The 25,467-nt window shown below is 35.0% G+C and overlaps 2 protein-coding genes across 5 annotated transcripts; one reads left to right on the top strand and one right to left on the bottom strand.

Annotated features, from left to right (window-relative positions):
- Positions 1-806: 806 nt before the first annotated feature.
- On the top strand, positions 807-8,360 carry LOC107433489 (DNA-directed RNA polymerases IV and V subunit 4). 4 transcript variants are annotated; one of them, XM_060818755.1, is made up of 7 exons: positions 807-1,253; positions 2,096-2,254; positions 6,849-6,933; positions 7,663-7,740; positions 7,854-7,887; positions 7,962-8,030; positions 8,146-8,360. In XM_060818755.1, the coding sequence occupies exons 2-7, from the start codon at positions 2,110-2,112 to the stop codon at positions 8,221-8,223; spliced, it is 489 nt and encodes a 162-aa protein (XP_060674738.1). In that variant the 5' UTR covers positions 807-1,253; positions 2,096-2,109; the 3' UTR covers positions 8,224-8,360. The 4 variants fall into 4 exon arrangements, with proteins under 4 accessions (XP_060674738.1, XP_060674737.1, XP_060674736.1 ...); XM_060818754.1 differs by having other exon boundaries at positions 810-1,253; positions 2,099-2,254; positions 8,146-8,348; XM_060818753.1 differs by lacking the exon at positions 807-1,253 and adding an exon at positions 2,834-3,006 and having other exon boundaries at positions 2,103-2,254; positions 8,149-8,358.
- A 12,587-nt stretch (positions 8,361-20,947) lies between these two features.
- LOC132804448 (uncharacterized) lies at positions 20,948-24,751 on the bottom strand. Its single transcript, XM_060818851.1, has 3 exons — positions 24,517-24,751; positions 24,067-24,412; positions 20,948-21,041 (listed from the first exon to the last, which is right to left on the bottom strand). Exons 1-3 carry the CDS (start codon positions 24,749-24,751, stop codon positions 20,948-20,950), a joined length of 675 nt encoding a protein of 224 aa, XP_060674834.1.
- Positions 24,752-25,467: the final 716 nt, after the last annotated feature.

The following is a 25,467-nucleotide window of genomic DNA, read 5'->3' on the forward strand; positions in this document are numbered from 1 at the left end:
ACTTAACATATCATTATTATAGCCAATATTACAGGAATACATATACAGACATATATATTAGTAATATATACTTAAACACTATTATAGCCAATATTACAGGTATACATATACAGACATATATATTAGAAATATATACTTAAACACAAATATATACATGTTAGAATTGGTTACCTGAATTCTAATTGGTCCAACTCGAAAAAGCTTGTGGTGTGACTCATTTATTGAAATTTATTTTGTGGAATTTTTTGGGACTCTGTGGTGATCCCGAGACCATAGTGCCTTTAATTTATTGAATTCTATTGCTTCAATCTATTAGTGCTTTTTTAGTTATCAATAATTGAAAAAGATAGGTAAAAAAAAGAGAAAAATAAATATAATAATAGATACTTTTAAATATTGTTGAAAGGCATTTTAAATATTTCACTTTTTATTTGTAAAATATATTTATATTATAAAAAATAGATGCTCTTTATTATTATTATTATTATTTTTACAAAACCCATACTTTTTATTTTAAAAATATATTTTTTAAAATGTTAATAATATTTTATTAAACTTAAACGAAATATGAGATTTTTTTCTCCAATTTATTCATTACTAAATTTTTTTTTTAATTTTTGGTGAATTATTTATTTATTACCATTTTTTTATTCATAACCAATATATATTTTTTATTTTTTTTAATGAATTTTTCATTACCAAATTTGATTAAACTTGGCCATGCCCAGAAAACAAAAAATAAATAAAATAATAATAAAATTACACCCCCCGTCGAAACCTTGTGCACATTGTTCTCCCCCCCACCCCCAATGTTTCCCTCCCAATTTATTCAAAAAAAAAAAAAAAAAAATGTTTCCCTCCCAATCGAATTTCCTTTCATTCCTGAGAAATACCTAGAGGCAGAGACGGAAGGAATGGCCTAAATGGACAACCACCACCACCACCCTTTCCAAGAACACGAACTCCACCACCGCGACCATACAAGCTCCGTCACCGCCTTCTCTTTTAAATCCGACTGGGACGACGAACCGTTCACCAACGAAGACCTCCAAACCATTGAAGCTGCTCTTCAATCCGCCTTCAAAAGGCCACTACCCTCCTCTTCTCACAACCACGACGACAACAACGATCATAATTCCGGCAGTCCAGATCCCCAACCGGTGGTGGTGGTGGTGGTGGAAGCCGCCGAAGATTGCCCAGTTCCATTCTCGCTTCCCAGGATCCGAACCCATTCTCTCTTTCGCCTTGCCGAGGTGGGTTTTCCTTCAGAGTTTTTGTATTTTTCTTTCGATTTTACTCTTTGGGTACTGAGAAAACAAAGATGGGAAAATGGGTCGGTTTCAATGTTGATTATTTATTTATTTATTTATTTTTTTCATTTGAACTATTGGGTATTTCACTTGGGATGCATCATTTTTATTTTTATTTATTTATTTTTTTTGGAGTTTCTTGAATTTTATTTTTGATGAGTATAAATTTTGAGTTTTCACCTATAAGTTTTGAAGCTAACATGGGGATTTTTGATTTTTTGGGCAAAGAATTACTCTTTTTGTATTTTGGAAATCTTGAAGTTTTTTTTATTTAGTGGAATTATAGAGAGTACTCATTTTTTATTTATTTATTTTTATAGCTAATGAAGACAATATACTCATCCTTGTATCATCTAAATCATACAAAGTGAACTATTTGCTTAGAAAATCTTGTTAGGCATAAATGACATTCATGGTCGATAACCAAAGGGTGTCCTATATTTTAAGGAAATTATCAGTTATTGGATATTTCTCTATTGTCTTTCCGTTGGTGTAATTTTAAATACCATTAGGCTTAGGTGTTGTTTATTGCATGTCAAACAAATTTTAGGATGGTAAAGTTTGTATTTGGCATGGTTTGTCTAGTCGTGTAGTAGGGAGAATTATGAGGATTATTGATGATGAAACTCACACTTACTGCCGCAGATTTTATGAGTTTTAGTTATTTGCACACCCTTTGCCTATCTACTTGATAAGTTGGATATCATTTCCATGTTTTCCTTGTATTTTTCTTATGTATATGGAAAAGATGAGTGATGTTGAATTTTAATTTGTTTTTCCTAAAGCAGCCAATTTGAGGATGAGATATCTTGTGATGAAATTTGGTGGTCAAATTACATATAGCAGGACTGTAGTTGAAGTGGAGGCAGCTGCAATGGAGCTCCTAAAGACTGTTGAAGCAAAGAATAGAGAAGTGGGTGAATGGAGACCTACATTCAAAAAAGGTTAGTTGGATTGTCCTTTTTGACAATATCTTTTGGCTATGCGGGTCTTGTTCTCCAGTGTGTTGCATGCATATTGTCAAGAATTGTTTCCATTCCACAAGAAGTGAGTTGATTTATAGATTTGAATGCATAAACTTGAATATAGCCATTGGAAATAAGGCAAAGCTCTATGTAATGGTGGCATGTGTTGCCAATGGTTTAAATCTCATGAAACATTTTGTCCAAGGTGGTGCAAATGGAATTGCAAATTTAATCTCAAACAAACAAATGGTAGGGACAGTTTCAATTTTCTATAATGTTTGTACATTTGACATCTATTAATGTTTGATAATTTGGTTTTCCAGCATGCTTTAGGAAGGTCAATAATATTTGGCAGTTAATCTTGATCATATTCTTTGGTTGATCTATTTGGGTTTCCTATTATTTTTGCTATATTTTTCCCATTGTTGCCTCCTGTTAGAGTTGTTTCTACTTTTAAAGATTGTCCAGCTAGCTTTAAAAAATGAGGGAGAGCAAAGAAAAGTAAGAAAACTGTCGTTTGTACTCTAGTTCATGATTTTCTTTTAGACGAATGTTCAGGCCTTCCTTATCAAGCATCGTCGTTGAAAATACTAAGTATGTTTTCAACCATCCTTGCAACTCGATCAACGCCATCCCCCTTTCTAGCATGTCCTCTCCGACCAGCTCTTGCCAGTGTTTCCTCTCTCTGGCCAGCTTCTTGACTGACAACCCTCTCTCTCACTCCCTCTCAGGTATGCTTTCCCTCTCTATTTTTTCTCTTTTCCTTTCGCTCTCTCTATTTGTCCGTCTCCCATCAATTGTTTTGTTTGCGAGTCTCCAAGCAATTTTGGCCGAGAGTTTTAGCTTTTGTTTGTCATAAAGTAAAATAAGTCTTAATTATGTATTGTGTTGTAGGGTCAAGATATTGCCACATGTAAGGCTTTGATAAAAAACTCTAGAAAAATCTAAGAGAAGCCTTTTTAAATTTTGGCTGGCGTAAGAATCCATAAAGGAAAGGGAGAAAAAAAAAAAATAAAATAAAAAAACAGAGAAAGGCGGATGTATGAATCAGATGTCCAAAATATAACAAAAATATGCTTTTTCTTGTCCTCTGTTTTTTATATAGCTGATCCTTCCTCTGTTTTTATGCTACATGTCCTTACTAATATATTAGTTGAGGTGATCTTTCTTCTTGCCGTGAGTAGAGTCTAGTTGCTACAAAATATATTTGCGTCTATTTATTTTCACTGCAGGTCACACCTTGCTGTTGAATCAGCCAGCAATTATAAAATGTTTAGTCCAATTACCATTCTGAAAATACAAGCTTATCTTTTTTTAGGAAAGAAATTAAAGAAAGGCTGTAGATTATCTTAGTAGGTTGGCAAATTGTGTCCAATCCATTCCATATGAAAATGGTGAGTCCACATCTCCATAACAGTATACAACTCATAATGTTTAAATAAGTTTTTGTAGATTGATCATAAAATGTCTTATTATGCTTTTAAAATGTGAAGTTTTGGTTAAGCATATACATTGTAGATATATATACATATATATAACTTATCTTTTCTGTTTAATAGGCATTAAAAGGTCCAACAAAACTCCTGCAGTAAAAAATAAACTCTGGCCTGTCCTTACTTAAGAGTTAACCTTAAGGTCAAAAAGACCAACACATTCCTTTGGTAATTACATATTCCTTTTGATGGCACATTTTATCTTTATACCATGGAGTTCAACTTTATGCATTTTTTTTTTTTTTTTTTTTTTTAAAGGTCATAGTTTTTATTGTTTCATGATTATCATTGTTTCCATGTTTTTGTTACTGCAAATGTTAAGAAATTCGTCAGCAATTTTGTCCGAGCTTCAAAATTTTCAGTTTAAAGTTGTAAGCAATGGACTGTATTCTATTTATAGTAATAGTGATTCTATTTCATTCAATGTTTTACCTTGTGCAAGTTATTTTTAGATTGAGAATTACATGTATATTTGTGTAGAGTTTGTTTTGATTGATAATTAATTATGTATTTTTTTGGTTGAATTTATGCTCAATCATGAATGTTATTGGCTTAATAAAAAATGTTTTATTGGTGAAATGATTCTTGCATTTTTTAGAGTTTATCTTTCTTTTCTAAATTTTATTATTGCCTCTATTTGTGAAATATTCACAAATGCATTTAATGTTCTTTGAAAATTTAAATGGAAGTGAGGGGTATTTATTATAGAATACTATTATAGCTGAAGCAGTTATGCACATGTTTTTTCCTCAATATCAATCAATTAGTATGTTTCGTTTGTATTTTGTCTTCTATTTTTTTTAATGTTTTTTTTTTTTTTATATTTAAGAATGAGATGGTATGATTCAAGAAACATGCATGGATACAGTTTATGGTACAACTATAATAAGCATGGATATTGGTGAGTGCTTTTCAAATTACATTGTAGCATCTTATAAGTATAAATTATATTGTCTTCTTTATTCATATTATATATAGATGCTTTTTCTTTTTTAATATTTTATATTTGCAACGTAAATATAGTGTGATAACAATTTCATGTATGTAATGAAATTTATAATAATATATTTAGTGTTATACTTTTTGGTTAAATATATAGTTGAAATTATATAATATTATTAATATTTATTAAAATGCATAAGTATAATTTACTACCAATCTCTCAAATTATATTTTACCAACCAATTCAATGGATACTAAAATAAAGGTTTACAAAAACCCAATATTGGTTATTGATAATGCCGTTTCTATAATGAATTTGGTTGCTGGAACATTTTTTAACTTCATTAATTGTTATTGACCAATATTCGGTCACTAAAAAAGGGATACAGTGGCTAATGCTTTGGTCATTAAAATGTATTTCAAATTGGCAATGATTATTAATAACCACAACATTGGTTAGTGAAAATGTTCTCAATGACCAATTAATAATCAGTGAACAATTTTGGTTATCAAGTTATAAGTTTTGGATGACCAAACTATATGTTTATAGTGACTATAAATGGTCATCAACACAATAGTGAGTGACCAAATATTGGTTGCTCATATTTTATTATTGGTTGGTAAAAGTTTAAAATTGGTGCCATTGATAATATTCAAGGACGTTTAAGGACCAATTACTGGTCACAGACTTCTTCATAACTGGTCACTAAAAAGATAAAACATTTAGCAACCAATATTGATTGGTCACAAAAGAAAATTTGTTACAACGTTTGGGTGACCATGCAGTGACTACTATTTTTTGGTATCTAAAAACCAGTAGTGACCAAAATACGATGTTATGCAACCAAATTAATGGTTGCTAAAAGGCTTTTTTTTAGTAGTGATTGGAAGGTAGCCCAGGTGTTGAGAAAACTAGTTTAATTGTTGCATTAGGCAAGTTTTCTGGTCATAAGGTTGTAAGGATAAACTTGTCTGAGCAGGTTCGTAATTTCAATTATTTGTCCAGCTAATTTTTAGTCTAATTTTTTTTCTACACTCTCTCCCAGCTTTCCTTCTCATCCTCTTCTCTTACTTCCTTGCCCTGCCCTGTTGAAAAAAAATATATATACAAAGGACCTTCTAGGAACACAGTCCAGTGCATGAATTTTGTATGCTGCCTAATCAAGTGGTCCAATTTCCCTTTTGGTGCTATATCTCGTAATGGACATTTGTAACTAAAAAAATTCTTATAGATTAATTTATGCTGGGATTTAAGATTACATCAACGTGGCATAAGCAACCAGAGGATATATACAAGGAATTACAGGTATTGCCAATTTACTCGAGAATCACATAAACTTCATGCCTCCAGCTATTACTTATCAATATGCTATAGTGCAAATGTGCAATATGCTTGAAATGAAACTGCTTCCTGTGACATCTAGGACATTTCATTATTGTTAAGTTTTAGCATGCTAAATTATGCTTAAGCTGACACGTGGATCACTGGATGAAGTTGGGGTTTACCTTGGTGTCTGAGTGGCTTTTAGTTGACGCTTCCACTTTATCCTTAACTCTTTGCATCATAGATTTGTAAAAAAAAATATATATATATATATACATATGTATTTTGTTTGGAGTGAGAAGTTTCAAACTGCAGCAATCATCATGAGTGGTTTGTTTTTTGTGATGAGTAGGATATTTCTTCTGAAAATTAATATTCTGAAATTGTTTTGTCCAGTTAATTTCCAATGCAACCGGTTGCCTTATGATGTTAAGTGCCTTTAATAATTATTTTTCTGAATGTTCTAAGTACCTCCATGGATGTTTTTACTGTGAAAATAAATCTAGGTGCATTGTTTTTATTTTATTTCTTCGAACATTTAGATTGGTGAACACTGTGCAGTCATAAAAAATCCCTAACAGTCCACTAAAAATTTTGCCTGGAATGTGTAATAGTTGGGAAGCTGCTTCTCAGTGTTTAGCGCATCAATGGTTGTGTATCCTGATTGGTTCGAAATTCTCTTTTAATTTTTCAACTTTTTGATTCTTCTTTATGCAATGCTATTGGTTTAGTATATTGGTTTACCATTTGGAAATTGTTTTACCATGAGTCTTGATTTACTTTCTTTGTATCAATTGTGGCTTCTAAAAACTAGGAAAAGGAGACAAGGTTGCAAGTGGTGGCAAGGGTTCTGTGACGAAAGTACCACAACCTCTGGAGCTGAGAATTGAGCAGGGCAGGTACTTGCATTGGCTGGAGTGTAACTTATTTTATGTGTGATGTTTAAACAATTATTGTGTATTAATTCTATGTTTTGTTGACTCATATTGGATCACCAATATCTAGATACTATATGTTATATCACATGACTTGCAATAACCAAAAACTTCTGTGATCCCTGTGGCAACGAAACTTGTACAATGATATAAAAAAAATCACTACTTGATCGTCTGGACTCTGGTTTTCACATTTTTGGGCTGCTCTGTGAAAATTTATGTCATTTTTCTTTCGGTGAATCATTGATATTTAGAGCTGAGGGGTGTGTATTATATAGGACTTTTTATTATAATTTTTGTTAGAAATATCCAATGTATGCCATTTTTCCATTCAGTGAATCATTAGCATGTAGAACCTAGAGTTATGTGTTGTATAAGATTGTATATTATAATATCTGGTAAAAGCATACCTGGAGATGGAAATGCTTTCTAATGGTAAAACAATATCATATTTGTTTTGGTATGTGCAGAACTTCCAAAAAATGCCAAATGTATGATGGCTTGTGAGGATGTAAAATTTTTGGAAGGAATCCAGGATCGGATGACCACATTGTCTAAGGATCCTTCTCTTAAAATCCCTGTGGAGCGTTAAATATTTGTTGCTAATAAAAAATAATAGCTTAGTTGGTTATAATAATGATTGGTTTTGGTGTTTTTATATTAAGTACCATACCATTCTGTTTGCTCTTACAGATCATTTGACAAGGGATTGCAATATGCCAAAAGAGGCAGGCATTATACACATACCCAATCTATCAGAAGATCTCTTGAGTATCCTTAATTGTTCAACATCATGTCTTTGTATTGTTTGTTTCCCTGTGTCTTCATTTTGTGTTTATGTATAGATACCAACTTGTCCATTTGAACTCTTACTCAAATTCTAGGACTCTAACAAAATACGGTGTCACAGATGGTGAGGTATGATCTGAATCTGAGTTACTCAATTCTTACTATGTATACAGTGATATTGACTTCAAGTATTTTGGCTGCAGATGTGTGTGATTGCTAACGTTTGTCCAGATACTGTTGATGAAGCTTTTGCTCTAATCCTGTCCTTGAAGGTACCTATTGAACTCTTTATCAAAATAAAATCAAATTACTTTGTTGCTTTCACATAATATCATTAAGACAGCAACGATAACATCTTAAAATGGTATTATGTTTTCGATTGAACAGCAGAAGAGGCTTTTTCACAAATCAGACCCTAGCAAAGTATCGGATACCTATCTTAATATGCTCTGCAAAATCTTCTAGTAGATTTCATTTTCCTCCACCTCCTCCATCAGCTGCTTGTTGCTTGTTGACATTTTTTATTTTTATTTTATTGTAGTAAGATTATAAATTTTAATAACATGTATGTTCATACTTATTATTAATGGTATAAACTATCTTTTTTGTTTAATTATTTTTATACAATATGAATATCTTATAATATTTGTGTTAGTAAAAACAATTGAAAAAAATTACAGGGAAATACAATTAAAATACAATTTACAAAAATAGATTATTTGCAATATTTAAAAAAAAAATTTAAAATGACCTTTGCTGGCAAAAGCTTAGTTTTTGTCTGTAAAAATATAATTACCGACCAATAATTTCCTCGGTAAAAGCTTGGATATTTACCAGGAACTATTGCTGACACAATTTTCGTCACTAAAAGTCTAAAGTTTTGTTAAAAAACTTATTGCCAACGAAAACCATTTTGTCACAAAAAAGGTCTTTGCCGACAATTTGTACTTTTGACTGCAAATTACTTATTACCAACAAAATACTTCGTCGCTAATTAAATTTTTACAACATAAAAATAGTTTTCCAAATGCTCTATTTTGTTGCCAAAACCTTTTACCGACAATTTTGCATTTGATGGAAATAGGTTCTGGCGAGGAAGTTAAATATTTGTCGGCAAAAGTATAGCCGAGAAAAATTAAAAATTTGTCGGTAAATACAATCACAGACGAGGCATAGGCGAAATTGCCACCGAATTTATTTTTGTCGGTAAATGTTTTACCGACCAATTTTATATTTTTGCCGACAAAATAGTTTTGTCGGTAAAAGATAAATTTCTTGTAGTGAATGCGGGCATGAAAAAACAATAGCTAGAGAGAAAACAGTTTTAGCAGGAGATTTGGGTGTTGGGATTTTACAAATCAATAAACCAAACTAATTTTTCTTATCGTTATGCCTATATTTAGTCAAATGATTAGGCTACATTAAAAATAAGTAAATAAAAAAAATAATCCCTTGTTAGTGATTGCTCCAGTGCAGTGAGATTAGTTAATGAAGGTCGCATGGCAGATCTATTGGATCCTTCATGTTTCCTGGTGGAAGATATTAAAATGATGCTTGCTACTAATGAGGGGTTATCTTTGTCTTTTGATTACAGGGATACAAATACTGTAGCTCATTGTAGTGCTAATTTTGCAACTGGTCTGTGTTTGTATGAATCATGGCTTGAAGTTGGTCCACAGTGGCTAAATCATGTACTTCAGGCTGATGTTTGTATTCCTGGTTAATTAATGAATATACCCTCTGGGTTTCAAAAAAATAATAACAATAATCCCTTGTGCACACATTCTTGCATATAAAATTACCATTTCCTCTGTCATTACCGATATACTCTTCACAGCAAGTATCATCATAATCCGGACACATTTCAATCCCAAACAAGTTTCTTATAAAAAAAAAAATTAAAAAAAAAAAAAGAACTATCTGTTTCTGATAGCAGGCTGTGGAGTTATTACACAGCTTTAGGCAGGCCAAACTCATTTCTTGATTGACTGCAAACCCAGTAATATGCAAACACGTTACAAATCCAGCATGCTCAATCTGCAAGTTCAACAAGAGAGTTAAAGACGTAACAGAGCAAGATGAACAAGAGCAGCACCTTTCGTGCAACACCCACTGGGGAGCCTAGTTCCGCTCTTTCCATGTCCTTACTTTTGTGTAAAAAAATTATTTATCCAAGTTCAGATTTTTCTCATCAAAACTTCACTTTGAACTTGGCGCCAGTACAAGTTGAAAATTAAAAGGGAGACAAAGATACGAATGAAAGAATGCCATGAGTGACTCCAATGCAATAACCACAGTCAAGTGCTCTAATTAATCTATGATCTTCAGTAAATTATCTCCAAAGAATAAATCAGCGACCACAGTACAAGAATCAAGCATTTAAACAACTTTGAACCTATGAACAAAAAAGCAGGTCGCTATAAAACGATTAAAATTTGAGCCAATTCAACACAACCATGAGTTCTGCTCCAGCTTAAACCAGATTTCGAACAAATCTAATCTAAGCAGTGATGAACTGTCTGTAATGAAAACACATATTTATACTACAAATAACACAGAGACATGCACACAGAAATGTATAACAAATAAAAATGAAGCTTAATTATAATGCTCTTGAGATGATGTTGAACTTGAGCATGGTACAAGTTGGAAGAGAATTCAGCCTCCAAAATATGTACTTTCTCCATTTATACAATTACTTTAACATTGTGTGCATAAAGGTTCATGCTTTATGGACTGTAAAGAGATGGTCAATGATAACCTAAATTACATTAAGGCAGGATAATCAGTATCATTTTTAATTGAAACTATAATGAAGGATAGCTCGCGAGTCACCAGCATATAAAAGATTGTCAAAAAAATCAAAAGATGCAGTTACAAGCACAAACACGTCAGATATGAAGTCAAAATCAAAGTACATTGCAAGCCATATATGCACACAATTTCATGAAATTTAACCAAATATACGGAGGAAACAATCTTGACTGAATTTACTATTAATCTAACCGATAAGGCCCAAGGTGCCATATATATATATATATATATGCTCATGTATATCTAACTCCAAAGATAAGGCCCAAGGGCCAAACCAATCATTCATACTATTGCCTGCTATTCCACCAACCAGGAATTAAAAAGCACACGACTAATCCAGAATTTTTAATACCGTTTTAGCACTATAAGAAACATAATCGATAGTCAGAGAGTTGTATAAATTTTTGTTAAGTGTGTCAATGCTATTCTTTATTGATAGGACCCAAAAGGGGCCAAAAAAAAAAAAAAAAAAGTTCTTCGTCAATTACCCTCCTCTGTTCGGTTGGCGACGAAAAAAAAAAAAAAAAAGAAAAGAAAAAAAGTCGGATAATTTCAAGATATTAAATTGGCAAAATGTTAGTTAATTAGAAAACATATGCTTGATGCTTACAATGACCGAAACAACTGAGAACAATGGTACAAAAAGTACCACAGTACTAGAAAATCTTCTCCAAGAGTACACACTTCTAATTGTTCATCACTCTTTTCTATCTGTAACAGTATACATTTATAATGGGATTTTTTTTTTTCACCTGATATTTAGGGTTCGAGGGTTTCAAATTCAAATCATTACCCTGAAAAAATAGTATCTTTTGTAGTGCCCCAAGAATGAATAATGGGAATTTTTAAATCTCATTGCAGTTGACATAAATTACCAAAAGAAAGTAAAGGCAACAACCGGTAATCACATTTGATTATATCTGGATTTTTGACTCTACGACTAAGAGTGATAAAATGTCAGGATGGAATTTTCTTTTTTTTTTCTTTTTTTTTTCCGTTAAATCATATAAAATTATTTTGAGCCACTTCTGTAAGTTTTTAGAGAAAAATAGTAGTATTTTAATTTTTAACATATAGATTTCAGATTCCTTATTACTACAATTAAGCTTTTTAAAAATTATTTTCAATTTCACATGTGGGGCTCTTTACTTTAACTTCAATAAAAAAATAAATTAAAAAAATTTAAACTTTTTTATTCCCAGTAAACGGTCAATCAAATCTTGCTCTTTTTCCAGCTTTTTATTTGATGAAAATTGAAAACCGAAAACAACTATTAGCAAAAATATGCTCATGCTTATTTATTTATATATTTATTTTGGGTTCAGGCCCATAAATAGTGATAATTACAAGATCAACAAAACTAGACACGTGCATCTGGATAAAATAAAATAAAAAATAAAAACAGTCAACCTGGTAAGGAACCACACTTGATCTTTTATCTAGCTAGCTAATTGACATATAATCCCTCGTACAAAGAAGAGATTCTGTTAGAATTTTACGGATCTAAATATACATAATAAATTCCATAATTATAACTTACTAACCTCCAAACGCATCCATTGATAAATTAAATCTTTAATCCTGCAAAAATAGAAAACAATATAAAGTAGTTCCTATGGACACACTACTTTCAAACCACTCTCAGATATCTGAAAACCCTAATATCAAAATATCGTATATCATGTGTTTGTTTGCTTGCCCTAGACTTTTTATAGTCTCTGTAAGTCACATTTATCCATTAATTTTAACACACACAAAATACTAATAATTTAATAATATAATAATACTAGAAAAAATATGGGTAAGTCAATGGGCTTATAAAGAGAGTTGGTCCTGCAGTCCAATAGGCCAACCGGAGTCTTATAGAGAGTGTGTGACCAAGGGTCCTACTACAAAATATTAAAATAAACAAGTCCCATTAATGGCATTAATAGGCCCTGTAAGTGAGTAATTGATTATGCTAAGTCCGCAATTATTAATTTATTTAACATTCTCCCACTTGAACTGCATAATCATCATCATATATGTAATCCAAACTCACTTACTATAGAATCTCCCGAACCATAATGCCATTTCATCTAAATATATATCATACCAACATGGCACAACAATATTGTAACACCCCGCCCCAAACCATGTCAGAATTTTTGCACGTTGATCGAGGTTGACCGTTGACTGAGTGGGTCAAAAGTTGACTTTTTGTTTTAGTTGAAATTTCTAGTTGACCGTGGTACCGTGGCGAAGTGCATGATGCCCCGAGTTCGTAGACTAGTAGCACGTCGAAAACGGAGCTACTGTTTGGAAGTTATGGGCAAAACAAGTCGAGGTGCAAACTGTCCAAAAGGTGCCGGGAGTTGACTTTTTATAGTTGTATAATTTTGTTTTGACTTTTGTATGGTTGTAAAGTACTCGTCGATACGAGTTCATAGACTAGTGGCACGCTTAAATTGGACATCTAGTTAAAAAGTTATGGACGTGTGAAGTTTGCTGGATACCGTAATATTTTATTATATCTGGCTTAAGTGCACAGTGACGCCACATGTCGACACCTGATTGGTCCACGTGGGTGAACAGTGTCACCCACGGTGGCTTTTATTTGGCAAAAACGACGGGGAGGAGAGAGAAAGAGAGAGAGGGAGAGAGAGAATCGCCGGCCACCGGAGTTGTCAAATTTTCTGGCCGATTCTTGCTACACGCGCCGGCCAGACGGGAGCGCCTCCCCATTCCCGGCCGAACCCCAAAATCTCATGGCCAACCGACCGGCGACGCTCCCGGATCGGGGCTTTTTCTGGCAGCAGCGCCGAATCCTTCAACCCGCCGAGATCTCCACATTCCGGCCTCCGTTCTTGTCACCGCCGGTACCGTTGGAATCCTCTCTCTTCAAGCTACAAAACCTCCAAAAATCTCAGCCACCAGCCACCGCATGCGCCGCCAGCGGCGACGGTTGCCGGTGACCACGACGGCTCATCGGAGAAATCCCTATTCCGGCGAGTACCCAGTCCCTTCTCCGGTCCCTCTCCACTAATTCCGACCCCCTAAATCCAAATCCGGCGTCCTTTTCCTCCAATTTGTGACGGTTTGGGAGAATTGAAGAGTTGAATACCGAAAGCTTTCCAGCGAAATTCCGATCACCTCGGGTCCGATCTCCAGGAAGTAAGACCGGATCCGTGATCCTCGTCACTCAAGCTTCGATTCGGTATATTACTCGTCAATTTTGGTTGTCGTTTGTGTTCGCTCCCCGGGTACCCATTTGGGTGTTACCCGATTAAAATATTAATATATTTGGTTTGGTGTATTGTGGATGTTTTAGGTGGACGTGTGGATAGTGGAGTTGATCCTGCGGAGGATCTTGATTAAGATACGTGCTTAAGGTGAGTGACCCACCTTTAAAAATATTTTGGGGTAATTAATTATATTTATTTGGTGTTTAATTGATATTTGGAATTATGCCATGTGGTGCAATTTAATTATAATTGTGGAAATTTATTATTTTATAAGTACTTATATGTTTATTGGTGCTAAACAAAATTTTGGGTTATTCAGAAACCCCGATTTTTATTATTGTGATTTAATTTTATTTATTACGCATGAGCAAGGTATTTTCAGTAATAAATCGTATGTGATTTTAATATTATTTTTGGGCATAATTGGTTTAATTGGTGGTTTAAATTTTATAATTATGCCCGTGGAATATTATTTGTTGAACCTCGTGTTACGAGAAAAATTATTTGTATATCCTTATCGAATGGTTTCGTACCGAAAATGTTAAAGGAAAATGTGGGATGGTGAATTTGAAAATTGATATATTTCCCACGATGATTTTTTTTGGAAAATCGGTACGATAATAAAAAATTTAATAATTATTTTAGACGCACTCATACAGTATTGGTGTTCTGGTGTATATATGGTTAGCGCGCAAGTTATTATGTCTCCCGTGAGTTGCCATTGGACCGAGGGCAGGCAAGTTTTATATAGTGCACATAGCCGCCCCCCTCCGTGGCCGGGATGACGGTTTCAGCAGTGGTAGTGTCGGGACGCCGAAGTGCCATATGCAAGTTTCTCTCTTTAATCTCCCCGCCAGTCGGTGCTCGGGACGCTGGATAGCGGAGGGAATCACTGGCATATGGTGTGGTGCGTCAAGTATAAATTTTTGGATAGAAATTTCAAACCCCAAAGTGTTCAAAAAATAATTTATCATATTTTATTACATTTTAGTTACATTTGGGGTATTTATCTATTGTTTATTAAATTGATTGATCCCTTGGTTTTTGGAAAATATGAATAACGGGTTTTGTGAAAATGTTTTAAAAAGGGAACATTTCCAACGGAGTGAATAGTGAGGGTTTTGAGAGAAATTATTACTTTCAATTGTGTATTGTTTATTTATCTATTTAATTGTTGGTATTAATTAAGTTCCTTTATTTGTTATATTATAAATATTAAAAGTGTTCAGTAGATAGGGTCACTCACTGAGATGATTAGCATCTCACGTTTTTAAATTCAGTTCCCTTAGGTGCAAGGGGTGGTAGACGTTCTTCCGGAGTGAACTTAATCTCTGTCTTAGTTCGAGAAGTACCTTTGTCTTCATTTGTTTCCATTGTATTATTTCTTTCATCCTTGTTGTATTCTATGCTTAATAGTATTTCATAAGCTCTGTATACTATCCTGGACATTCATGTATTAATTATGCACTGGATTGCTGTTATTCATTGGAGTGCTGTAAATTTGTGGAATCAAATTGTAGTATTGTGGGAGGAATAAGGATATGAATATAGAAGTGTGTTTTAAGTGTAGAAATTTGTGGTAAGTCCAACCCTTAGAGGAGGTTCTGTCGGATTTTCCATTGAAGGGTCCGGTAGGGTTTCGCTGGGATCAGGGCTTGTCTAGGGTTCCGGTGAGGAATTTTGGCCAGGTCCTGACAATAGACTAGACTAGGCAGTAGAGATTCTCTTAGTAAATCTCCCAAAACATATACCATTTCAACTGAGCACTTTGCATGCCATAAACTCAGTCCAGGTAGTAAAGATTTACCTAACCATGTGCAATCCCCCAACACACAATACCATTTCATCCGAGCACATTGTGTATTGACAGGATACAACAATATACCCAAACTAGGTAGTAGGGACTCACCATGGCACCTGTGAATCAACATACACATATACGTAGACCAATAGTCTCAACAGGCCTGTAAATATAAGGAGCAATAATATGTCTAATAAATCATCTCATAAATATATAATGATCCACATACATCAATGTATCAAAATAATAAATAATACTTAACATGGATATTATTGCAGAAAATATAACAAACCCCCATTGACCCACAGCAGTCTCAGCTGTCTAACAATCCCATACGGGACACATGCTTCTCAAATATGCCTATAGGTAAGGCCTTGGTCAGTGGATCTACCACCATGCTGTAAGTAGGCGTGTGAACTACAGTAATGAGGCCTTCTTCAACTTTCTCCTTAACCACAAAATACTTAACATCAATGTACCTCGCACCAGGGGTACCTTTTAAATTATTGGAGAAAGACACTGCTGCAGTATTATCACAATACATCATAATAGGCCTCTCAATGGCATCAACCACTCCCAAGTCACAAATAAAATTTCGAAGCCAAATTGCATGATGAGTAGCCTCATAACACGCCATATACTCTGCCTCCGTAGTCGAGGATGCTGTCACTAATTGTTTGGCATTGCACCAAGATACAGCACCTCCTGCCATAATAAATATATATCCAGTGGTAGATTTCTTGTCATCCACACAGCTTTTATAATCTGCATCACTATAACCAACTACATTAAGGGAGTTGGTACATCGATATGTCAACATATGATCTTTAGTACTCTGAAGATACCTAAAGACCTTCTTAACTGCTTGGTAATGAATAGGACCAGGATTGCTCATAAATCTACCAAGCACACCCATAGCAAAAGCTATATCAGTTCATGTACATACTTGAGCATACATCAAACCACCCACTGCTGAAGAATAGCGAACATTTCTCATCGCCATCCTCTCTTTATCATTCTTGGGACATTAATTCTTAGAAAATCTTTCACCCTTTGTGACCTGTACACTTTCAAGAGAACAATTATGCATATCAAATCTCTCAAGGATTCTATCAATATAGGCTCTTTGAGACAATTGCAACACATAATTAGTCCTATCTTGAACAATCTTGATGCCCAAAACAAAAGAAGCCTCTCCAAGATCTTTCATATCAAAATGGTTGCACAACATCTGCTTTGTCTCAGCCAACAGGTCAATGTCATTAGTAGCCAGAAGTATGTCATCAACATACAACACCATAAATATAAAACTGCTCCCACTGACTTTTATATATATGCATCTATCAACAACATTCTCCTTAAAGCTATTTTGGATGACAACCTCATCAAACTTAAGATACCATTGCCTCGAAGCCTGCTTAAGACCATAAATTGACTTCTTAAGCTTACAAACCAAATTACCATTCCCTGTTTGCTGGAAGCCAACTAGTTAAACCATATACACATATTCAAATAAATCACCATTCAGAAAAGCAGTTCTGACATCCATCTGATGCAACTCTAGGTCATAATATGCCACAATTGCCATAATGACTCTAAAAGAATCCTTTGTGGATACATGAGAGAATATCTCTATATAATCAATTCCTTCCTTCTGGCTAAACCCTTTAACTACAAGTCTAGCCTTATACTTCTCTACTTGACCATTAGAGTCTCTTTTAGTCTTAAAGACCCATTTGCACCTTATAGGCTTGCTACCCAATGGTAACTCAACCAAATCTCAAACACCATTTGATGCCATGTATTTCATTTCATCTTCCATTGCATCCAACCAAAAATTTGAGTGCGAACTGCTTATGGCTTCCTCATAAGTGATTGGATCTGAATCATCACTTATGTCCAAATCATGCTCCTGCAAGTAAACCTCATAGTCATCAGGAATAGCTGATCTCCTAGTCCTTTGTGCCTTCTCAAAGGCACATCAGCATCTATAATAGCTGGGATATTCTGCTCTTCAATGATATGTTCATCCTAATCAACAACTGGTTCATCGACTATTGGATTAATAATATCTCTATCAAGAACTACAACACTGGGAATGAATACATTTTCTTCTCTAAATTGAGGCTTCTTTGGACCATTACTATCATCAAATCCAAAATCATCTTCAAAATAAACAGCACTATCTGATTCAACAATTTTCATGGTGTGAGATGGACAAAAGAATCTTAAACTGTAACACCCCGTCCCGAACCATGTCGGAATTTTTGCACGTTGACCGAGGTTGACTGTTGACCGTTGACCGAAGGGGTCAAAAGTTGACTTTTTGATCTGGTTGGAATTCTAGGTTAACTGAGGTACCGTTACGGAGTACACATTGGCACGAGTTCGTAGACTGGTAGCACGCTGAAAACGGAGCTACGGTTTGAAAGTTATGAGCAAAACAAGTTGAGGTCCAAACTGTCCAAGGGGTGCCAGAGTTGACTTTTTATTCATGCAAGGTTGAGCTTTGACTCATGCATGGTTGTGAAGTGCTCGTCGATACGAGTCTGTAGACTAGCGGCACGTCCGATTTGGACATGTGGTTTGAAAGTTATCGACTTGTAAAGTTTTTCAAATACTGTATTATTTTAATATTATTTTTAAACGCGTAACGATGTGCCACGTGTGACTTACTGAAGGTGACCATGTGTCACCATGGTGAAAAGCCACATGTCAACCATGTGTAAAATCAAATTATTTTTATTATTATTTTAAATAATAATATTTTTATTTAATTATTTAATTATTTTTATTTTATTTCTTTTTCTTTTTCTTTTCCTTTTTCTTTTCTTTTTTCCTTTTTTTTTTTTCCTTCTTCCCCGAGCACCAAAACACAAAACACACAGTTTTTTTTCTCCCACCGGCCGTCCCTCTCTCTCTCCTTGCTGCACTTTTTCCGGCCACCCATACAGTACACGCGCCGGCCACCGTCCAGGCCCACCACCTCGCGCCGGCGCCGACCACAAAATTTCTCGGCCAACCGTCGCCGGACGCGCCCAGATCGGGCCGGCGAAGTCGCGGCGGGGAGGTGAAATTTTTCCCGCGATTCTCGCAGTTTCCGACCAACCCAGCCCGATCCATACCTCTATCCCACTATTTTCGACCCCTCTAAGTCCATTTCCGGGGTTAGTTTGCCCAAAATCCCCACCGTTTGAAAGATCCCTCAAGATCAAAACCGGTCGAAGCTTTCCGGCCAAATTCCGACCACCTCCGGCGGAATTGGGGTCGATGGAGACCGGATTTGTGATCCTTGATTCGGTATATCATTCGCCTATTTTGGTTAATGTTTGTGTTTGACCCCCCGGGTACCGGGTATTATTTACCTGAATAAAATATTAATTTATTTGACTGTCTGTGAATTTTGTTCTAGGAGCACCGGTGAGTCGTAGAATTGATCCCGTGGTGGATCATGGGTTAATTGCGTGCTCCAGGTGAGTGACTCACCTTTAAAAATATTTTTGGGGTAATTAATTGTATTTATGTGATATTAATTTGATATCTGTAATTGGTGCTCATGTGGCGTGTTTTAAATATAATCGGGAAAAATATTATTTTATATATATATTTACCCATTGGTGCTAAATGAAATTTTGGGGTCAGTAAGAAATTCCCGATTATTATTTTATTGTGGTTTAATTTATTATTATGCATGAGCAAAGTGGATTTCGGTATTAATTGTACGTGGTTTTAAGTAATATTTTTCGGGCATAATTGGGTTAAATATTTTACGAAAATATTTGGTTATATTTTATAAATTATGCCCGCGGTATTTTTATGGTTGCATCTAGTATTTCGAGAAAATTGTGGTTTGTTGTTATCGCTGTTTCGTACCGGGTTGTTAAATAAAAATATGTGGGATGGTGTTTTGTGAAAATTTGGTATACTTCCCACGGTAATTTTGGAAAACGGTACGGTTGGTTATTATTGTTTATTTTTAGACGCACTCATACAGTATTGGTGTTCTGGTGTATGGTGTATGGACATGTGGTAGCACGCGGTTATTATGTGGTTTAGCGTGCGGTTATTACTTCACCCGTGAGTTGCCATTGGACCGTGGGTAGGCAAGGTTATTGTTGTGCACAGCCGCCCCCCTCCTTGGCCGGGTTGATGGTTTTAGCAGCGGTACTGTCGGGACGCCAAAGTGACCGTTGCAGGTTTCTCTCTTTAACCCTCCGCCAGTCGGTGCTCAGGACGCTGGGTATCGGAGGGCATCACAGGCATATGGTGTGGTGCGTCGGTGTAAATTGCAAATAATGTTTTAAACCCCAAAGGTGTTCTAAAATTATTTATTATAATTTATTACAGTTTATTTATATTTGGGATATTTATTTGTTTATTTGTTGTTTATTAATTTATTTGGTTCCTTGGTTTTTGGGAAGTACGTAGAAGGGTTTTGTGAAAATGTTTTAAAAGGGAAACTTTTCCAACTGAGAGAATTGTAAGGGTTTTGAGAGAAATTATTATTTTCCAATTAATTATTATCTATCTACTGTATTACCGTGGTATTATATTGTTTAGTAGATAGGGTCACTCACTGAGATTATTAGCATCTCACACTCTTAAATTCCGTTCCCCTAGGTCCAGGTTGGAGACGTTGATTGTCCGGGGCGAGCCCAACGTCTCAGTTCGTTGCCGAAGGTTCAAGAAGTTTTTCTTCCCTTTTTCCTCTCTATCTTGTATTGTTTCCTTATCTGTCATTTTATAAATTCCACATGTATTTGTATAATGCTTTGTATACTGTATTGTTGTTTTTATGCACTGGGTTGCTGCTGTTGTTTCTTTTGAAGTGCTGCAATTTGTGGAATCAATCTGTAGTAACGTGGGAGGAATAAGGGGATGTTTTAGAAGTGTGTTTTCAGTGCAGGTAATTTGTGGTAAGTAAATCCCTTAGGGGAGGCTCTGCCGGATTTTCCATTGGAGGGTCCGGTAGGGTTTCCCTGGGATCAGGGCTTGTCTAGGGTACCGGGGAAGGAATTCTGGACGGGTCCTGACATGAACCCCTAGATCCTATACAATAGCCAACAAAATACCCACTTATAGTTTTAGGATCCAACTTCTTAACTTGGGGATTATAAATCCTTACTTCGTCTTTGCAACCCCATACTCGAAAATGATGCAAATTAGGCTTTCTTCCTGACCACAACTCAAAAGGAGTCTTAGGAACAGATCTACTTGGAATTTGATTCAAAATATAAGTAGCCATCCTTAAAGCCTCTCCCCATAAGTAATCTGGCAAGCTAGAATTTGCCAACATAGATCGCACCATGTCCAACAAAGTGCGATTTCTCCTCTCAGTTATGCCATTCTGCTAAGGTGTACTAGGCATTGTATATTGTGCATCAATGTCACAGTCACGTAAATAAATTATGAATGGCCCTGGGTTCCATCCAGTCTCATCATATCTGCCATAAAATTCACCACCTCTATCAGACCTCACAGCCTTTATCTTCTTATTCTTTTAAAGCTCCATCTTTACCTTAAACTCCTTAAAAGTAACTAAAGAATCTGACTTCTCACGGATAAGCTCAACATGTCCATAACGTAAAAAATCATTAATAAAGGTAATAAAATATCTGTAACCACCCAAAGCAGTCGGAGTGAAAGGTCCACATACATCAGTATGGATTAATTCCAAAACATCTTCACACCTTATTATCTTATCCTTTCTAACCTTGGAAGTTAGTTTCCCTTTCACACATTCTACACAAGTCGATAGATCGGAGAAATCAAGATTAGCAAGTATTCCATCCTTCACTAACCTTTCCATCTTGTGCCTAGAAATATGTTCCAAACGTTTATGCCACAATATTGAGGAATTATCATTAACTCTTGGACGTTTAGAAGCAATAATAGGGGCAACAACAGAATTAATAGAAGAATTGATACCATTACTAAATAAATCAAATCTATATAAATTGCCACATAAAGTTCCAAAACCAACAACTTTGTCATATTTATATACTTCAACTTTGTTATGTCTAAACAAGAAACTAAACCCTTGACTATCCAAAAGTGAAATAGATAACAAATTCCTCCTAATTGAGAGTACATATGAAACTTCTTGTAATTCTAAAACATATTCAGTGGCAAGCTTCAACTTGATTGTTCCCATGATATCCACCTTCACTCTTGAGTTATCTCCCATATAAACATGCTGCTCAAGATTGGTTGGCCCCCTTTACCTTATCATCCCCTACAATGAATTAGTAACATGAATTGTTGCTCCAGTATCTAACCACCAAGAATTCATAGGCACATCAATAATATTGGTCTCAATCATTAAAATATTATCTTTCTTCTCTTGATTTTCCTTTAAATTCCAACACTCTATTTTCTCGTGTCCAATTTTATTATAGTAGCCACACCTTCCATTGAAGTACCATTTCTTTTCTCCTATCTGATAAGTATTATCATACTTAGTATTATTTAAAAGGTCCAAATAATAATGTTTCTCATTCATATCAAACTTGATAAATTTCTTTTCTATATTTTCAAAAAGTTCTTTTTGTAGTTTCCACCTTTGGAATACTTGCATAAATTGATTCATCCATATAATTCTCCATCATCATCATGTAGCACTTATTAGAATGCCTTCAATTTTCATAAAGTTTCCTAATTACTGCACTACTATCATTAGTTGGTATCTTGGGTGAATCTATCTCCAAAGGCAAATCCAATTTCATAAATATCAAATTCATAACCAAGGTCTTTTTCCACTTCTGATAATTTATCACATCCAATTTCATCATGGCAGTCATAGGCAGAACATTTTGGGTGCTATTAACTGTGAAAATAGTAAACACAATAAAACATTTAATATATATAAAACAATAACTATTTTCCAGCCCCTTAACACAAAACATAAAATATTAATATCGTTAGGGTCTTTGTAGCACTAAAGATACCCTTTCGCGGCCAGGTATAGTCAACCAAATAACCACAATTAAATGCATTGAATTGAATCATCGACAGGATAACTCAAAACCTGCAATTTATGGCATTCAAATCAACTTCCACTGCCATTCCAGGCATCATACAAAGCAACTAAAACTACTGATAGGGTAGCCTAGTTACCCATATAGACCCTGGTTAACAAGTGGGAGAAAATAACAAATTGGCAATTTCATGAAATAGGTAAATATAAAACATCCCATCCACTATGTCAATAAATATTACATTGGTACACATAATGCAGATAAAATAAATCTCACGACATGTGAGTACCCAAAATTCCACACCACTATACCAACTAGGCACAAAGCCTCTTTAGGGAAAGCTAACACAATCAATTTACCAAGCATATATATGTAATTTAATTCAATAAAATTGGAATGAAATAAATAAACAAATAAATAAATGAATAACATCCCTTTTTTTTTGTTTTGGGTTAATAAGAGTGAACAATAGATAAATAAACAAATAACCAAATAAATAAATAAACAAAATAAAAATAAAAAGGAAAAAAAAAATTTTTTTTTTTTTTGGCTGCTGACGTCAGCAAACAACACGTCGTGCGGACGTTGTGTCGTTTGCTGACGTCAGCACCAAGGCTCCAAACGGCATGCCGTTTCTCTCTTCTTCTTCATGTAACTGGGTCACAGGTGACCCGGTTCCAGTCCAAACGGGTCATGTGACCCACTATTTTCACCCGACTTTGTCTCGCCATTCCGGCCATCGTTTTCAACGATTCCAGCGGCTTTAGGTTCTTCCGGTTATGGGAAATTGTTTCCCCAATTCAATTTGAATAAAAAAACTCCAAATTTTAACACCCAAACAAGATGAATTTGGTCTTTAAACAAGAATTTTCATATCCAATTTCGAAGTTTTCAGTCCAAATTAACAGTCAACCTAGTAAGGAACCACACTTGATCTTTTATCTAGCCAGCTAATTGACATATAATCCCTCATACAAAGAAGAGATTCTGTTAGAATTTTACAGATCTAAATATACATAATAAATTCCATAATTATAAATTACTAACCTCCAAACGCAGCCATTAATAAATTAAATCTTTAATCCTGCAAAAATAGAAAACAATATAAAGTAGTGCCTATGGACACACTAATCTCAAACCACTCTCAGATATCTGAAAATCCTAATATCAAAGTATTGTATATCATGTATTTGTTTGCTTGCCCTAGACCTTTTATAGTCTCTGCAAGTCATACTTACCCATTAATTTTAACACACACAAAATACTAATAATTTAATAATATAATTATACTAGAAAAAATATGGGTAAGTCAATGGGCTTGTAAAGAGAGTTGGTCCTCCAGTCCAATAGGCCAACTGGAGTCTTATAGACAGTATGTGACCAAGAGCCTTACTACAAAATATTAAAATAAACCAGTCCCATTAATGGCATAAATAGGCCCTGTAAGTGAGTAATTGATTATGCTAAATCCACAATTATTAATTTATTTAACAGATTCTTGATGGTAGAATAGGTAGAGAAGAGGGAGAACACAAGGAAAACAAGCCCGACAACAGTGGAACTGCTCGTCCAAATTTCCTCGAAGTAAACCCTCTTGAAGGTTGACCTGGCAACATTCAGTTTTTTGCTGTGATACTTGTTAAGTTTGTCGCAGATATCAGTATAGAATAAACGCGGTGTCACAATTTGGTCGCAAAGTTGGTTAACCAAGTCAACCACAGCCTTGTTACTGCCAAGCCAGTTCTCAATGATTGTCTTGTCAACCAGCAAATCCACATCTTCAACGGTGTCGATGAGTTGATCCAGCAGAAAAATATAATTGCAGATACGAGGCTCATCTGGATAGAGAATTGCTCCAACGCCATGACATTTCTGAAAATGCACTTAGTATTGTCTTGGACCTTCAATTGGGGTATTTTCAATTCCAAACAATTTATCAAACAGCAACCGCGGCCATTGCTCCACCATAACTTATCATCGTCCTTAATATCGGGCCAAGTTTTTATGCGAGCTAAATGTGTAGCATCTTTAGGAAGCCCAAACGCGACCCCCGCATTATCTAGTTTCTTTGCAGAATGGATACAGAGGGTCAAATCATAAGAACTCCTGGGAAACTTATCTTCTTTGTCATACATAAACTTTCTAACCAAATCAATGAAATGTTTGATGTCTTTCATTTCGTCCACCAATTGTTCTTTTCCTCCGTGGGGTACTCGAAGAAAAGTTTATTTTTGGAATTCTTATCCGAGCAAGGTTTTCCAAACCTGTAATAATCAGTGAAGAATTCACAGGTAATTTGTATTAAGAAATCGGCAAGTTGATCACCTTCATTATTCTTTAGTTCTGGTAGATAATCAGGGATATCATTAATACCTTTCGACGGATGTTTGAAGATGAAGTCGAACAGGTGAGTGAGAACAAAATAGGGGAGCTGATTTTCCAGCAATATCAAGTCCTGTTTTATAGCTGCCTTAACCCATGGACTTTTCAATACGTAGTCCCCCGAATATTTTTTAACTATTTCAGCCCTTTGCTTCTTGTAATCTTCTTTATCGGGAGATTGAATTTGAGTTTTGTGGTTTCTAAAGAAGGGCTTAAAGGTGAAGCAAGCACAATCTTTGATTCCTTTATCAGGCAGCTGCTTCTTTTTCTTATCTTCTTCATCAAGTCGTGGAAGAGATGATACTCTTGGTGTCTAAGGAAGAGCTCAAGGATGAAGCAGGCATCTTGTAAAATCATGGGGATATGGTCCGTCCAGTACTCTTTCTTATTCTCAGGCTCAAAGGGCTCTGCTTTGTGGCGACGCTGGATTCTTTCCCCAAGTTTCCAATCATCTTTCTCGAATTCGTGCTGCAAATCCTCCTTCTTAGTATGATTACAGAAGGGCCGCCGC

This window comes from Ziziphus jujuba, chromosome 7 (genome assembly GCF_031755915.1).
Source record: "Ziziphus jujuba cultivar Dongzao chromosome 7, ASM3175591v1".
Lineage (NCBI taxonomy): Eukaryota > Viridiplantae > Streptophyta > Magnoliopsida > Rosales > Rhamnaceae > Ziziphus > Ziziphus jujuba.